This window comes from Paralichthys olivaceus, chromosome 14 (genome assembly GCF_024713975.1).
Source record: "Paralichthys olivaceus isolate ysfri-2021 chromosome 14, ASM2471397v2, whole genome shotgun sequence".
In the NCBI taxonomy this organism is placed as follows: domain Eukaryota; kingdom Metazoa; phylum Chordata; class Actinopteri; order Pleuronectiformes; family Paralichthyidae; genus Paralichthys; species Paralichthys olivaceus.
In genome coordinates this window covers 11,272,037-11,289,362 of record NC_091106.1, presented here as the reverse complement: position 1 = coordinate 11,289,362, position 17,326 = coordinate 11,272,037, and the positions used below count along the sequence as shown (strand labels likewise).

Sequence of the window (17,326 nt, the reverse complement as noted above, 5' to 3'; positions counted from 1 at the left end):
TATATGTCCATCCATCTGTCTATCTATGTTTCTATCTATAAATCACTCATCTATCGTCTACGGATCTATCATTCCCAAACTCTCGCGAGAGTTTGTTGTGACGTAGGCGGAAGTTTACATTCCTGAGTAAAACGTGTTGCCCATGGCCGCTGTGTGTGAAGCCGGTTCTCTGTAGCTGTGTCCTGACTGTAGCAGCTCCCTGTCATGTCTTCAGTGTTGATAGACGCGGTTCTCTCCAGCTCTCCAGACTATGACCGCCTCTTCGACTCCTTGTCCTGGCCGAGCGAGTCGTGGCCGGGGCCGGATCGCGTGGAGGCGCTGACGGCTGTCATCTCAGGTCTCGGTCCACTCCTGGAGGACTCGGACTCGTCTCCGTTTACAGCCGAGAAGAGGCGACAGATTCGGGGTAAAATAGAGTCTGTTATCTGGACGCAGTGTCTGCCTCTCCTCGGCAGAATATCCGCACAAGAAGCCGGTGAAGCCGCGCGGGGCAGCAGGGAGAGCACGGCCGCTGCCTGCCGGCTTCTGAGCGCCTGCGTCCCGCTGTGTGACGAGGCTGTACCGGGACGGGTGGCGCGGTCCGTGTTGCCGTGTCTGCAGCGGTCAGAGGAGGAGCCGGGGCGGTTCAGTGTGGAGGTGTCCGGTGAAGTCATGACGGCCCTCATACTAGCTCTGTCAGCGGATGAGCAGCTCACACTCGCCATCGTGTCCGCGGCCGTGTCCTGCGTCAGAACGCTCCCCGACGCGCAGCTCTGCAGAGTCACGGTCCGGCTGCTCCTGACGCTGCTGAGCTGCTGCGGCGGTGCGAGGTCAAAGCGCGTCCTCCAGTGGATCCTGGACGACCTGAGCTGCTGGCACCGCGGTGACCGCACACCAGTGGTCACAGAGCGGGCCCTGCTGTGTGTGACGGCCGTGTCAGACCACCTGCTGGACCCCCACAGCCTGGACTCCTCCTCCGCTGAGGCCGACCCTCGTCTGCGCGTCCAGTTCTGGAGGATGGTTCAGGACGGGCTGACGCACCGGGACAGCGTGTCCCGCAAGAGGGCCTTGTACCTGCTGAAGAGGTGTGTGGCCCTGTCAGAGCAGCAGCAGCTGGACTGCCCCCTCTCTCCGTCAGCGGAAGGTAAAATGATTTGATACAACACCAACTTTCATTTACCCTTATCTGGTGTGTTTTCTCACTGTTCTTCATACTGCTGCAGGTGAGGTCTTGTTCAAATGGGCCCCCAGCATGAGCGGGCTGCTCAAGGAGTTCTGGGAGGACTACGCTCTGGTGATGGAGACCCTGGAGGAGAACCAGGTAGAGGATCGGTTGAATCACCAAAACAGATAGAGGACATGGTGGTGCCACTTTTGTAATACTGCTGCTCTCTTTTTCCTGTGCAGGTCCATGTCGTCCGGCCTGTTCTGAACAGAATAGACACATTGATCCAAACAACAGTGAATGATAGTCAAGGTAAGATTAGAGTTGGGGGTCATTTAATGTCAAATTACACTGTTGGGCCACTCTTAGATCTTATAAATGTCACTACTGTTGCTGCTGATGACAGGATGGAACCAAAAAAAGTTTTGCAAAGACACAATTCCTCCATTAAAAGCTCTGAGGGAGCAGAAATGAAGAATGGCAACTGATTCTTAGAGCTGTATTACAACGTCAACATTCAAACAGTAATAAAAAGTGGATTCAAATAATAATTCAGCTGAAGATAATATGAAGTTCCAGCGTGGTGCTTTGTGTCTGTTCTCTTTGTCAGTCCTCTGTCTGTGCTGTGGCTTCAGGTCAAGGCCTCTTCCACCCGTCCTGGCTGCTGTGTGTTTACCAGCGGATGTTCCACAGTGAGAATAAATCCTTGATGAGAGAGGGAGTGTGTCACCTGCTCGAGCTGCAGGTCCTCCGACAGCCGGCCTTCGCTTTGGCCTTTTCTCAGGTACAGGCCCAGAACCTGTTTATCCAGCGTGACTGAGGCTTATTCGTGCACTTTCAATGAGATACATTTGTTCATTACCGTTTTTCTCTTCTTTTGCTTTGCTTCTCAGTTTATCGTTGGGCCTTTGATGGATGTTCTGTCGGAAACGTCGCTCTTCCACAGGTGAGGTTTTAAATCAATGCAGTTAGTGGTGTGTTTTTAAGTGTTTTAAGTCTTCATCAAATCCACCGTCTGTCGGCATTCAGGTCAGTTGGGCAGAGTGTAGGAGACTGTCCTGAGCTGGGGACTAAGCTCCAAGTCTTCATGACCACCTTCTTCAGTAGCCTCCCACCAGAGAACAGAGGTACAGGAAAACAGAAGCCACAGAGAAAGCTCTGACTCAATTCTCGTTGCCTAAAACCCTTTCTACCTCTGACTGTTGTGTTTTCTTTGACAGGTTGTGTGTTGCTGCAGCTGATTCAGCAGCTGGGCTCCAAGCACTGGTGCTCGGTGCCCCTCCTCTTCCTCTCCCAAGCTCTATCCAAGCTCCCTCCGAGTCCCCTGCTGGGGATCGACGGACTCGCAGCCCTGAGGTTCCCCATCATCACAGTTACACTCAGTCAGAATAGCTCCCAGCGGGTTCCTCTGGATGTAGGTGTTCATCTTGTCTCTGGTTTGTTACAGGGAGGTGCTGTGCTGCACCATGATCACACATCAAGTTTTATTAAGAGGAGCAGCCCAGTGCTTCCTGCTGAACAGCGCCCTCTCTCTCATAGACGTGGTAAGACACAAACAGTGTATTTGTAAAATATAGAAAACCTTAAAATTCAATGTTTTAATTTAATTTGATCAAAGCTCTTTATTTTCATACATCTGAAGCTCTAAATGTAGGAAGTTCTAATATTGAATTTTTTTCCAGAGTGCAGTGAGCTTAGATGATTTCTTTAGTTTCCTGATGCATTTCCGTGCAGACGAGTCACTGTGTAGAGGGACGCAGATCTGGAGTCAGGTACAGTGCATCAGACACTCAACTTCTAATTTCACATGCATATTTTACAGTTGACTCTTTTGCAACACTGTTGTCTGTGACACCATTGCAGGTGTGCGCGTGGCTGTCGAACAATGAGGGCAGTTTCAAGCCCAGGACTGTGGATGATGGTGATTCCACTGGTGCTGCCTCAAAGAAAGAAACTGTCAGAAGCTACGTTGAAGGCGAGATGCAGGCCTATCTCCGAGTTCCAGCCAGCACAGGTGAGTCTAAAAGGAAGCAGTATTGAATGGCACTCAGTTTAGTGCATCCCTCCACCAGTGTCTTTAAATTCAATCTAGTGAAACTAATTAGTGCACACTCATTTACCTCTTTTACATCAAGTTAGCGGTTACATGCAGGTTTTTTAAATGTGGATTAATCGCCCTTTCAATTGCCAATAGAGGAGTTTGCCTTTTTGTGTTTTCCCCCTGGTGCATCATGTTTGACGTCTCGAGCGCACCAACAACTGAGGCGCTCTCTCACCTCGCCGTCTTGCCAACAGTCCTTTCAATTTAATCAAGCCACACCAAATTGCACACACTCATAGAAATCAGTTCCCTAAATTTGCCAGATTAACTGCAAGATCCATGAATTTTTCACTGGAAGAGGTGAACATGTAAAAAAAAAACACAACCTAGCTCACAATGTTAGAGAATGATGAAATGTTCCTGGATTCTCCCGTTTGTTTAGATCTGATGATTACACTTTTCACCATCAAGTAAAGTCAGTTGTCTTGCTCCGCAGGTCAGAGCGAGACATTACCTGACTCTAAAGAGGCGGATAAGTTGGCCAGGGCCGTTCTTCTGTGTGTGGACATGGAGAAGAGTCAGCCAGGCACAGAGCTCAGTAACAGTCTGGAGTCATTACTCTCTCCTCTGCTGGACACCCTGAGCAGAGTCAGCACCAATATTTACCTTCCTCTGCGCAAGAGTGACAAGAGCCTGCAGCTTGTGCTGCGACTGCTGCAGCTTGAACAAACACCAAGTTGTCCGAGTGTCGAAGGACAACAAGGTTTGTAACAATTACACTGATTTATTTCCTTACTTGTCAAGTCCACCCTCATAAATATGCAGTAGGTTAAGCCGAGGTGTACGATAGAGTGTTAGGGCCACAGAAAAAACTCCTAATAATAAAGTAAAAAAATAAATAATAAAGTCATAATTTTTGGCTGCCTGAATGTGCAGCATCTCTAAATTAAACTTTAGTATGTTTCGCAAATAACAAAATACTATTTACACTTCAGCACCACATTTTCATAATTATCTCCACTTTGAAAACATGATCCAATAAACGGTGTCTATCCGAAGAAAGAACCACATTCAGGGATTCTTACTCTCACTTTAATTGGACTGAGATTTTCTGTTAATTTCTAAGGAGCCTCTCTGGAGTGAGTAACATTCACCTCTTGTCACTCTGCTTTTCACAGATAGCGTGAGCATTGCCATGGAGAAGCTCATTTTTAAACTTGCAGATCCAATCCAGGAGTTTATCTTGAGGCGGCTGTGTGGGGAGCTGCAGGAGGTAAACAGCAAGTCGAGCAAGTCACCATCGCTCTAATTAGCATCGAGGCCTTCAGCTCTTACATGTGCTCTTATTTTATAACAGCTCTTTGATGTGGAGCGGGCAGAGCTGTATCTGAGGGTTCTGAGGCAGCTGGTGGTCATGTCAGATTCTGCTCCGCAGCACCATCATAAAGTCCAGCAGAGTGATTTCCCTAAACTCATTAAGCACAGCCTCAGGGTCCTGCAAGAACCAAGTCCGCAGGTTCAAACCCCAGCCATCAGCCAGGGTCTTCATACATCCTTTTGATCATTGGTGATTGCTTAATTATGTTTTTTTCCACCGACAGATCCCGTCGGTGCAACACCAGGTGGCCAAGGCAGTTGCTATGGCGTCCCTGGCCACAGTTTGTGAGCTTGTGGAGCAGAAAGTTATCGACAGGAGATCAGAGGCCATTTCTGCTCTGGAAGCTCTGAACGACTTCTTCTACAGTTCACCTTCATCTACCTCGCTAAGTCCTTTATCTCTGGGAAACTTCAATAAACGCCTGCTGAAACCACACACAGGAGACTGGTTTGTGGAAAACTTTTCTAACAATATGACAGTCATTAGAAGTGTCCAAGTTTGGCTGAAACACAATATCCAGAATAAAAAGACACTGTCATGAAGAACCATGCTTTGATGATAAGGAATAATGTTTCTTCTCTGGTAGTGATCTAGGTGTGCAGGGTCTGCTGCAGGATTGGGGACGTGTCGCTGCCAACTTCATGCGGGACCAGTGGATTTGTTTGAGCTTCCTGATTAAGGCTGTTGAGAATCCCAACAATTCCAGAGCACCAGACACTCTCAAAGCCGCTCTGAGCTGCAGCGTAGAGGCCCTGGCACTGCTGCCCAGCGACCTGGTGCTGCCTGTGTTCGCCTTTATGGAGACGGTGCTGCCACGAGTGAGTCTCTGTTGATTTCGGGGGAATTTAAGGAATTAAAATGAGGTGTTGTAGGAGGAGGAAAGGTGATATCTGATGAACTGTGATGTTTTGATCCCAGTTACTGATGGATGAGGAGGCGCTGTGTGTGGAGGCTGTGACTCTTTGCTGGGAGCTGGTGCAGGGACTGAGCACGAATGCCCATGACTTCTGGCCGGCCCTGAAAGGCTTCATCTCATTGGCTTTCCACCAGAATGTGCTCGTGCTGTCACACACTCAGGCTCTGACACTTGTGGCCACGTTGAAACAGGTAAATCAAGACCTGGAAATGAATAAGCCCAGTAATGTGCTTACATACATTTTCCATTTGTATACAAATGTGTTTATGTGCGATTGATTTAGATTTCCACTGAGCTGATCGAGCTGTCTCAGTCAAAAAGTGGAGTGTTCGGAGTCCTGCTTCAACACTGCTGTCAGACGTGGCTGCCCACAGGCCGAGGCGGCGACGACCAGGATGACAAAGCGTTTTGTAGCGTTTTCAGCCACATGGGCATGCTCACTGAGGCCTGTGTGTATGGACCAGTGTTCAGGAGAGACCAACGGTAACTTCTGACAGCATTTCTCCGATTTGTTGTTTTGTCTGTGGGCATCTTTTTAACAGTTTTATTTCTATCAAAGACTTGTCCAAGATGTCCAAACATACGTGGAGAAGCTTGGTGAAGGTGTCGTAGTTACAAGGTGAGCTGACGTCTCAATTTGGGAAGGCTTGTTTCTTTCTGGCTGTAATTTAAAGGACTGCCACTAGAGGTCTCTGCTGCTGTACAGATGTTTTCACAGTTCGGACTCCTGCTTTAATTTCCAGTGATAACAGGGATGATCAGTTCCCTCGCACAAGTGTATTGGCGTTCCTCAGCCGCCTGGATCCCTCAAACCCGCAGCATGAAAGAGTGATGGAGGATCTAGTGATGGCTTTGTTGAATAAGGTAGGGGATTCCTCTGAGAATGAGTGCCAAAATACCAGTGTCCAAAAATATTATCAGGAAAATGTATTCACAATCACATATGAAATTGTGTAGTTTTGTTCTACATAAATCTTTAAAGAAAACTTTCCGATTCTATGTCAAACACGCCAGTATGATCACATTAACACAATCTCACTGAAACTTCAGATTTGTTTTAAGGACCTGTGTCCCATCTTGATCTTTACATTTTTGGTCATGACAATTAATATTGAAATATAAAAAAAATCGAATATTCTCGTTCTTATCTTAAACAAGGAAATAAAACATCAGACAAACGAGAAGTAGTTTGTCTTTGATGTGTGAACACAGTTATTAGATATTGTGAATTGTGTGTTGTGATATATGTGGTATATGTGGCATTTTTCATTATGATGATGATAAGTTTAGCATCAGTTGCAGCTAACATTTTAAACCAGTTTCCGTCTCCACTTCATCCCGTCAGGATAACGACATATCAAAGTCAAAAGTGCGTTACTATAGCAACTCCCTGCAGCATCGCGTCAAAAACAGAGTGTGGCAAACACTGCTGCTGTTACTGCCCAAACTCAGAGAGGTAAGATGATTACACTCAAACTAAGAATCTCACAGGAAGTAGAGCATCAGTAAGTAACTGTGAGTGTGTGTGTGTGTGTGTGTGTAGGAGTTTGTCTCCACTTTGCTGAACCGTGTGTTTGAAGCTGGATTCTGCAGTAACCAAGCTTCAGTCAAGTACCTGATCGAATGGATGATGATTCTAATCCTCACTCACCATCCACAACACATGGACAGATTTTGGGCCTGTTTCAACACGGTGAGAACCCACTCTGGACACCGGTGCACCAGAAAATACCATATTATGAGTGAGACATTAAAAGATTTAACAATGACTGTGTTTTCTTTACAGGATCACGAAAAGACCAAGACAAGCATCTGCACCTTCCTATCAGTCCTGGTCCATTTCAACATCATCATTCCTAATCTTAAGGACAAGGTAAACCCTATGAGTTTGTTTTTCACCATTCAAACACCATTATTCTTCTTCTCCACCTCTCCATCAGATCTCTCCATCTTTGTGTTTTTAGGCAGCGCAGTTGCGTAAAGCGTTGAACATCATCCTGCAGTGGTGTTTCAACCATAACTTCAGTGTGCGCCTGTATGCCTTACTGGCCCTGAAGAGGGTGTGGAGCTTGGCAGAGGAAGGGGCAGATGGATTGGGGGGCTTGTCCGATGTGATCAAGACCTGTTTGAACCAGGCTGAGGCCATGCAAACCACTGGGTGAGCACATGCCAGGTTCTATATTCTAAAAAAAGCTGACTGTAGTATTCTAATTTATTGATTTTCTTTCTCTCCCTCCAGAAATGCCAACAAAAACTGGATAAGGATTCAGGAGCACTTCTTCTTTGGTGCCTTTCACCCTATCAGAGATTACAGTGTTGAGGTTTATTTTTGCAAAATATGAAAAGTCTGGCAACTAATTAGATGTTCTCATTTCTGACGTAACACCATACAGAGTAACATTTTTGTACTTTGCTCTCCCAGACCATATTCTGCACCTTTCCCAGTCTGTCGGAGTTGGCAGACGATGAGTGGATTCCAGCGTGGAAGTTTGAGAAACTGACGTGTTTCTCTGACCATCCATCTTTCCCTGTGAGAAATCCTGCTCCGGACCTGAGCCAGTTCCAGCCTGGAGACTGGATCCAGCAGGACAAAAGTACAGTAGCACCAGTCACAAGCAGCATAACTGCATGTTTGTATCATACAATGAAAGGGGAAAATTGAGGGGATCATGGTGTTGTGTCACCCAGCTGAGCAGGATAAGGAGGAACGCTGGGCCGAGGTGCAGAAGAAGATCACTCCCTGGAGGTTGGGGATCCAGGAGCAGGAGCCAGAACTTCAGTTGGTTCCCCCGCAGAGGGCCGCTCGACTGGGCAAACTGCACGGCGCCCTGCTGGTGGTGGCCTCGCTCATAGACAAACCCACCAATTTAGGAGGTCAGGAGCAGCACAACACGTCACCTAATACATCTATAGCACCAAAGTTAGCTTGAATAAATGGGTTGTTTTAACACCACAAAAGAGCAATTTACTTTATTTCCATTGCCAGAAGAGATTTTTTGATTTTTTCCCCTTGGTGCATCATGTTCGACGTCATGAAATTAATACGTTCACCTGATTAAAACTCTTGTTTTAATGCCGATTGTATCCATTCCCAATGTAGACAAAAGCCAGATGTTAGTGGGTGCTACTATGTTTTTTTGAACAGCGGAAAAGGGGCTTTACACTCAACTTTTTATCATATATTTAATCAGGAAATACAGTTAATTTGATTTTTTCACGATGTAGACCTGGTAAAAGATACAGCATCTATTAAAAACCAAATCAAGACTTTAGGCAGGAAATGTCCAGCTCACATCAGCTCTGCAAATGTACTCCAGTGTTTTTTGTATCAGACGATAAGAAGCTGAATCAATTAAAATTTGTTTACAGAGGAAAAACCCATTTTCAAAACCAATATTGATACGGCATGATGCAAGCAAGAACATTGGCGTGGATGTTCTCATAATGTTTTACTTTCATTCAGGTGCAGCTTTTTATATCTGTCTGTGCCCATGCTGATAGACCAGCATCTATTTAATGTTGAGTCATCGTTGCCACGGATGACTCGGGTCTAAAATGGTCTCATTAACCCCTGAGAGATAGTAGACAAACCATCCTAACTAAGATCACACATTTCTCTTCATCTGTTCTAGGTCTGTGCAGGACCTGTGAGATATTCGGGGCCAGTGCTCTGGTTCTGGACACCCTCCGCCACGTTGGTGACAAGCACTTCCAGGCCCTGAGCGTCTCGTCTGAGCTCTGGCTTCCCCTGTTAGAGGTAAATTGCATAAAGTGTTGTGGCATTTCACCCCAGTGATTGTCCACTTAGTCTTTATGTAACTTCTTCTCCCAGTGGGGTTCGGACCTGAGAAGTGTGTGATTTGACGTGGTTAGCTCAGGGTTAAAATTGTCTCAGTCAAGATTAACATCAAGCCAGAACAGCTGGATACTGACACTGTAGTTCTCTTAATGGCACTCTGTTCTGCAGCCACCAAGAAAACTGTCACGAGAACTATTAACGTCTTTCTTGCACTTACAAGAAAATAATTTTTAGAAATTGTGCTACAGTTTCAAGAACAAAATGGACTCTTAATTGTACCTTGGTGGTGAATTTCTAGCTTCATTTATTTAGGCTTAAACAGATGCATGTTTATGAGCATCCTCTTTGGTTGTATTCTCTGGCTGCAGTATAGGTCATAAACCCTGCCTCCTCTATGTTAGTGGCTGGGACATTAAAAGTCAAAGTACAGTCATTTTAGGTGGTACTGATCACCCTGATATATGTTCAAGTGTTACATTTTCTAATTGGTTTTGATTAATTATGATGCTACAAAAATGGGGTGAAACATCCTGATTGACAGCTGACACATCCACCATGTGTGTAGCACATGTGTCAGTGGAACCTCGATACAGCAGCTCCATACCCCGACTGCTCCTGCATAGACTCTGACTGCAAATACTCAGCGTTTGTATTCATGTTATTTTGGCTTCATTTCTGGATAGTGGGAGGAAGTGGTGATGCGTCGTCCATCTTTATAGACAGCCTATGGTTTACTTCATGAAAGTGCTTTACCGTTTGTACTGTCCAATTCTTTTAAATGTATATTGACTCTTTCCTCTCACCTTTAACGTCTGAATTATAAAATCATAACCTGCATCCGTCCATCAGGTGAAGCCCTTGGAGCTGACTGACTTCCTGCAGCTGAAGAAGAGTGAAGGATACTGTATTGTTGGAGTGGAGCAGACCGCCAACAGTCAGAGTCTGCAGGACTATCAGTTCCCTGAGAAGACTCTTTTACTTCTCGGGTATGACTTCTACATCTACAGGCTTACTCTTAGTGAAACCATAAAAATTCCTTTTCCACCAACCATTAGTGCATAAATGCATGCAGGCCTCTGTTTTCCCATGCCCTTGTGACTCTCACACAGATGAAGGTTTGAGCTGACTAGACATTTAATTCACTGATTTGAAGCGTTTCCCCTGCGGCATCTGAACCTCTCCTCCCCACGCTGTACCTGTCGGGGCATGCTGGGCTGTAATTGGCTCTCCCTGAGGACAAGAGCAGATGGAAATGAATTACACGAACCAATACAAGCAGGGTGATGACTGCCGCTGAAAAAAACCCTGAACCTTTTATCTTGAATAGTTCATGACGCTACCCTGTGGTCAGCGTGACACAGACAAGTCATGTAGTCATTTTTAGAAATGCAACAGTGGCTGCATGATTCACTCCTCATTAAATGTGTTTAGCAGTTGTACAGATGGCCTGATACAAAGAGAGGGATCCTATTTATTGCATCTGTGTAGGTGTCTTGTTTTGTTTTAACTTGTGAAGTCACAAAGGCATGAGCAGCACTGTTAACTCAAACACCCCATGTGTGAACTGAATGTTGAGGGCTTTCACAGCTGTGTGCACGCAGCACTGCCCTGCCTCTAATCACTCATCAGGTGGCTATTATCTCAGCCAGTTGCACTCAAGATAAATGTAGCTCATCAAATCATGCTTCCTCGCTGCGCGGCGCCCTCTGTGGACTCACTGAATGCCAAAACTCGTTACCTCTTTATGTTTGCTTTGCATGGCCCATACTGCCTGAGCTCAGTATATGCTCAGTTGATTACAGTTTGAATAACTCGTGAGTCATCATGAGAAAATGAAGGACTAACTTTGCTATTAGCGACAAGGGCTCTTAAATTAAATCAAATGGGTAGAATCATTAAGTCAAATGAAAGCTAACATTAAAAACATCCCATAATACATGTTTTTACTGCAAAATAGACAACCAGGGTTAAATTGATACAGCAATAGTCATGCCCTAGTACTTATTGGGCAGTCAGTGTGAGTATAATAATAATTATAATAATAGTACTTTATGAATTATTAGTATTATAGTAATTATTTGTATAGCACTTTCCTTAACAATGTCACAACATGTTTTATAAAAAAAGAAATAAAACCAGACAAGTCATATAAAATGAGAATAATACAAAAGAGCATTAGTAGTGTACATACATAATCTCAGATAAACAGTACTTTTCTGTATGAATAAACCAGATGTCAACAATTTCCAAAAGCTTTCACAAAAAGAAAAGTTGTAAGAAGGGCTTTAGAAGAAGGTAGTGATGAAAAACTAAAGTCAGGAACACCATATTAAACCGAACACTACAGCCAAACCAAAAGCATGTCCCTAACCTCAGCCTTAACAAGTCACACCTCTTACCTTAACCAGGATCTCAGAAATCACATTTTACCTCATTCGGACTGAGCTTTGGTCCCCATGAGATCTACTACCACATGAGCAGGGTTGCATAGTGTGGAGACTTAATATTAAAAGCCCTGTTGCCCTTCGTCATGGGCTGTCACCTGGCAGGGGTCTCGACCAGGTCAATACATCTGACAGTGGTATCAAACTCTCTAAGAATATTTCCCAAAATGTTAAACTAGCCGTTAATGTCTAGTTGACACATATATTCTCTCTCTCTTATTTTAGCAATGAACGAGAAGGTATTCCTGCCAACTTGCTCCAGATGTTGGACGTTTGTGTGGAGATCCCCCAACAAGGGGTCATCCGCTCCCTTAACGTGCACGTAAGCGCGGCCCTGCTCATTTGGGAATACACACGGCAGCATCTCGCCTCTGGTTCAGCTGAAGTCGACGCCAAACGCAGCTGAAGAAGAAACCAGCGGTGCAGCCCTGTGGACGTATGACGTGACATCTGACCTCCAGATGTTGACAGTATGGATCGTCTGTGGTAGAGAGCGTAAGAAGACTGTAAATGAAAATGTCCACATCAGCTCGGGGACGTGAAGATGCTACATACGATTAATGTCAGGACCGTAGGGAATTTTCTGATTCTATCTGATCAGGGGTCTCTCAGGTTTTAATGTGGTCAACAGTCATCAGTACTGTGCTTGTGCCTTAATGAGAGTCATCACTTCTGGTTATTACAGTGAACTATTCCACTGGGCCTGCTGTCATATTAATGCAGCCGGTCTTTGTGTCTCTATCAGCAGCATAAATGGAAATCTCCTACTTTGATGAGGAAGTTACTTGTTTATGAGAGCACTTATTATTCACCTCAGACCACCAGGACTGGTTCATGATGTACTTATCCAGCAAAGTATCACACATTATATATTAATACTGTATTTTTAGTACGATTTAATACTTTTCATCTCACTATCATTGTTTTTATTGCAGTTTGTGGTTTTAAATTGCAAATGGTCTTTCTTTTATACAGTTGAATAAATATAAACTGATAATTTTTTTTTTTATTATTTATTTGGACTCAAAGATGAACTGATTAGATTGCTATGGTCAAAGTCAAGGACGTCTCTAATTGGCGGAGCTCACTGTTACCACGGCAATGTTAACCACTACTGCGAAAGTCATGTTGGCTATGATTGAATCGTTCAGCAGTACTACACTCGGTCACTATTCTATACACTATATGAAATGCTATACACATACATAAACAAACAACTATACATGTCTATGCTATTTTAACAACAAGGTTAAATTCAAGGAGAAACGAACAGGCAGTGTTGGAAAGGGATCATTTGCTTTAACTTATGGGTAGTTTTTCCAGTTTGGACTACAGTAAAAAAAAAAAAATGGCGGCCTCCATAGAGAGGATCCGCTCACGATATATATGATATATCTAAATATAAAGGGCTTGGATTATTTTATATTAAATTTATAGATCCCTTTCACTTAAATCTTACACACCGTAGCTTTAAGATAATTATTTACACATAATTGTTTTCCAATGATTTTTGCTCCAGATCAAATGTTTTATGGTCATGATTCATCTCGAAGCCGGTTCCATACTTAAAACTTTTTATAAGCATTTTGTGAAACGTCAGTGGAGAAAACGAATCCGACATTTACTTCCAGGAAACCAAAGACTTAAAATGGGCGATCACCAACAGGAGTGTCGACAAAATATTCTTCAGGTTGCTCTCGCGAGAACTCAATCCTAAATACCTCGTGCACCTCCCTCAGGGAACACTAGTCATACACATACCCTCCCAGACTCACCTGGAGAGCACGCACTCCATTCACTCGTTTTTTTTCCGTGGAGTCGCGCTTGTCCGTGGCTCATGGGAGGACGGTAGATGTGAGTGGGACATGGAGGAGCTGGGTGGCTCCTGGTCCGAGCCCCGCTCTACTCTGCAGGCAGCGGCGGTGAACGGGAGCCGGAGCGGGGCTGCAGGACTGGTGGCGTCCGGGCGGACTCAGCTGCTGCTGGAGATCCTCATGGTGCTGATGTGTTTGGGCGCAGTGACAGGTACACGATCCTCTGATCACTTTTATAGGCCTATAGATTTTCCATTGCATTTTAAATCTGAAATATTTGAAAATGATCTGACTCTCAGACCTGAAGTTAAGATAGATCTTCCTGTAATGGAATATGTATTTGTCTTTGGTTATCTTTTCCAACAACGCTATATGTGGCCTGACGGTTAACAATTATGTAAATGTATTTTATTTTGTATGGCCTGGCATGTATATGCAGATCATAAATAAAGTGGAGGTGAGATACAGAATTTCAGTTAAAGGATAAAAAAAAACTGCTGCGTTTGGGTTGAATTTAAAACCTCATGATACCTGGTTGTTGCTCAGGTGTGACCATCAGCTGATCATGAATACAGAGTACAGTACAGATGAATTTGCATAATCAGTTTTACATGTATTTGAAAGTGCAGACAAGCATTGAAGTGTCAAACTTTTATTCAATTAAAGGAGATATTAGACGTCTTAAGTCCATAAATGCATTTTATTTGGTTTTCATCATTTGTTTCTTGACCTGACAGAGATACTTTAAAAATATATTTTTCATCTGTATCTCTGCTGAAGTCATTATCAGTCAGGAACCGTTATCTGGCATTTGTCAAACTCTTACACCCCTTTGACCTCCACAAGGTCTTAGTCTCAAGGCCACGCTCTCACTAAACAGGAATAAATACTTGTGCTTGCAGGTCTGTATAGAAAACTATTACTCACACATGTCAATACACAAGTGTATTGACATCTGGCAGGTCCCGGATGACACACATCCGGAACCTGTCACTGAGCTTCGGCTCTTGGGTCGATACCTTATGTGAGCCTGGTTTATATGCATGGCTTTTAAATCCTCTTCAGGAGATCTCATTCATCTATATTGTATTTTGGGGGTGGCAGAAATATAAAATTTTAATACTTGAACAAATAAATCCATAGTTAACCACATTGTAACTTGGACTCTATACATCTTGTCTGATTTGTCTGAACAAAAGGTGCTTGGGATTCTCAGTTAGAGTCATGAGGTCAGTATTATGCAATACTTTGCGGTATCATAATCAAGTTTTTAACACTTGTTTCCTCTAAATCTACATAAAACCTTTCTGAATTCAGTTGTGAAGTCACAGGTTCAGTAGATATTGTCTCTACTGCTGTTTTACAGATGGGAAATATGGTGCAGAGTCCGACCTTTCTGACCTCTGTGTTTGTGTTTATGCATAGGTAATATTCTTGTCATTGCGATTGTGGCTGCAACCAAGACTTTCCACTCGGTGGCGTCAGTGCTGATCATGAACCTGGCCATCAGCGACCTCCTGGTGGGCATCGGAGTCATGCCTTTTGTCGCTCTGTCCATCATGAACCATGGATGGGTGGATTTCTCTGTACGTCACCTCTGTTAAATGTCATATAAACTGCATCAGTGTCTGACATGACCTAAATCTGACCTCTCATGTTATATAACCTGTTTTCATTTGATCCCTGAGTGTGCACATGTTGACGTTGTGTCTCTCCTGTCTGACAGCACCTCTGTTTGTACGTGGGTTACACCTCCTCTGTGTATTGCACAGCCTCTGTCCTGACACTAGCTGCCATTGCTCTCGACCGCTACCACTCCATCATAGACTGTCTGCGCTACAGCTCCCGCTGCACCCTGTGGAGGACCAGCGCTGTGGTGCTGTGGATCTGGCTGCAGGCTCTGGCTACCAGTTGCCCTCCCTTGCTGGGCTGGAGCTCTGTCAGTTACGTGGTCCCCATGTACAGCTGTGCCGTCAACTGGGCCAGCAGTCCTAGCTACACAGCTTTGATGGTCGCCCTCTCCTACCTCGTACCTGCAGTGGTCATCCTCTTCTGCTACATGAACATTGTCAAGGTGGCACGCAGCCACGCAAGGAGGATTCATACCTTAGAGGAAGCTGTCCAGCGAAGCAGGAATCAGACCCCCGCCTTCGCTCCTGGTGATTCACCTCAGCTGCAACAGCGTGGGACACTCCACAGCTCCTCTTCACTGATCTATCATGTAAGTGGCCAGTTTGTGCCTGATGTCATTAGAGAAGACGAAAGTAATATCAGCCCTGCTCTTCCTAATTCTGCTACAGAGCAGAGTAACTCTGTAACTAGACGTCTGGTCTCCATCCTGGCTCCCAGCACCTCCCAGCCTCCATCTGAGAACTCCCAGCAGCACCATAACCAACACGGAGTTGTGCGTCTCTTCCTGGTCATCTCAGCTTTCTTCTTCTGCTGGACACCTTACGTAGGTGTGGCCCTCGTTCAGGCCACGGAAACTGCAATTTCAGGCCAATCCAGCCTTGTCCCACCCTACGCTGTTACCTTTTCATACTGGCTGGTGTTGCTGAACTCTGACATCAATCCTCTTCTGTATGCTCTGCTTAGCAAACGTTTCCAGGGGGCCCTTCAGGGACTTAGGCAAAATATAGGAGCACGTCTGGGAAGCATGCTTGGCAAGGCAGGGGAGGTCAGAGCCGAGGGTGACGACTGCAGGAGTAGCGACCCCTGCACTCTGAACACCACCATCAGTCCACCATCCAGCACAGAGAGTTCTACCTGTGACGTCTCCAAGTATTCCCAACCCACCCTTCCTGTCAGCACGGATCTCAACCATTTTCCTGAGGAACATCTATGCAAAGTGTGTCAGACTGAAAACGCCTCTTCACCTCCAGGTTCTGGTGGTGACAGGAGGGTGGACAGGTTGCAGGTTCCCGCTCGGCCACAGGAGGGAAACAGACTACCGTTCTCTGCTCTGACCAGGGAGCGTCAGGCCACCTTCCTCTATGGCCAAATAACAGTGAGAGTAGAGCATGATGTGTGTTAATGATGCAGTGTCACATCAGACTATGACTTTTTCAATGTATTTATTATTTTTAACTTACTGATTACATATTTGGTCCATAAAATGATTATTTTTTAAATGCCCATAAAAATACTTTGAAACCCAAGTTGGCTTATTAATTTTGCTTGTTTTGCCTATCAGAAGTCCAAAGTGCAGAAATTACATGAAGTTAAAACAAACAAAATGCTGCAGTCAGTTATATTTTCAGTTCTCCTGTTTAAGAAATGTGCTGAAAAGATTTAGCAACTCATTTAAATGAATAGAAAAAACATATGGAATATTTTCATCATTTCATAATCCCCTTATATTTTTTCCAAGATAAACAAACAAAATTTGTCTTTTCATAATATTAGAAAATACAGAAAATGCTCATCCCTATTGCCCAGTGCTGGGTATTGATTATTTAAATGTTTGATTTTGTCTGATCAACACGTCAGAAGCCCCAAAATACTCAGTTGACTTGCACATGAGACAAATAAAAGTAGCAAATGTTGGCATTTTGCTTGAAATATGACCCAAATTATAACAAGACCCCAGCAATATCAGCACATAGATATACCAGTCAACTAATCAACTAATCATTTCAATTTCCAGGTTTCTGGTGGTTACAGAAGAACTACAACACTGAGCAGGTAAACAAACCCGGAGAAGCGAATGTATTGAAAAGAATCTTTTATATAGTACATGTGATTACACTTGAAGACACCCAACAGCAGATCTAACAAACCCGTCATTTAT

At 44.5% G+C, this 17,326-nt stretch overlaps 2 protein-coding genes across 2 annotated transcripts; both read left to right on the top strand.

Annotated features, from left to right (window-relative positions):
- The first annotated feature begins 102 nt into the window (after positions 1 to 102).
- Positions 103 to 12,723, top strand: tarbp1 (TAR (HIV-1) RNA binding protein 1). The gene is made up of 29 exons (XM_020094527.2): positions 103 to 1,123; positions 1,203 to 1,300; positions 1,387 to 1,456; positions 1,780 to 1,928; positions 2,038 to 2,090; positions 2,174 to 2,271; positions 2,365 to 2,500; positions 2,592 to 2,688; positions 2,827 to 2,916; positions 3,008 to 3,158; positions 3,682 to 3,948; positions 4,364 to 4,458; positions 4,543 to 4,701; positions 4,787 to 5,010; positions 5,150 to 5,381; positions 5,482 to 5,670; positions 5,763 to 5,962; positions 6,039 to 6,098; positions 6,223 to 6,343; positions 6,825 to 6,935; positions 7,023 to 7,172; positions 7,266 to 7,352; positions 7,444 to 7,637; positions 7,719 to 7,800; positions 7,902 to 8,073; positions 8,168 to 8,353; positions 9,112 to 9,236; positions 10,128 to 10,264; positions 11,948 to 12,723. Exons 1-29 carry the CDS (start codon positions 205 to 207, stop codon positions 12,126 to 12,128), a joined length of 4,833 nt encoding a protein of 1,610 aa, XP_019950086.2. The 5' UTR covers positions 103 to 204; the 3' UTR covers positions 12,129 to 12,723.
- A 643-nt stretch (positions 12,724 to 13,366) lies between these two features.
- Positions 13,367 to 16,695, top strand: LOC109629482 (5-hydroxytryptamine receptor 1D). The gene is made up of 3 exons (XM_020087219.2): positions 13,367 to 13,747; positions 14,962 to 15,122; positions 15,263 to 16,695. Exons 1-3 carry the CDS (start codon positions 13,588 to 13,590, stop codon positions 16,568 to 16,570), a joined length of 1,629 nt encoding a protein of 542 aa, XP_019942778.1. The 5' UTR covers positions 13,367 to 13,587; the 3' UTR covers positions 16,571 to 16,695.
- The last annotated feature ends 631 nt before the right edge of the window (positions 16,696 to 17,326 follow it).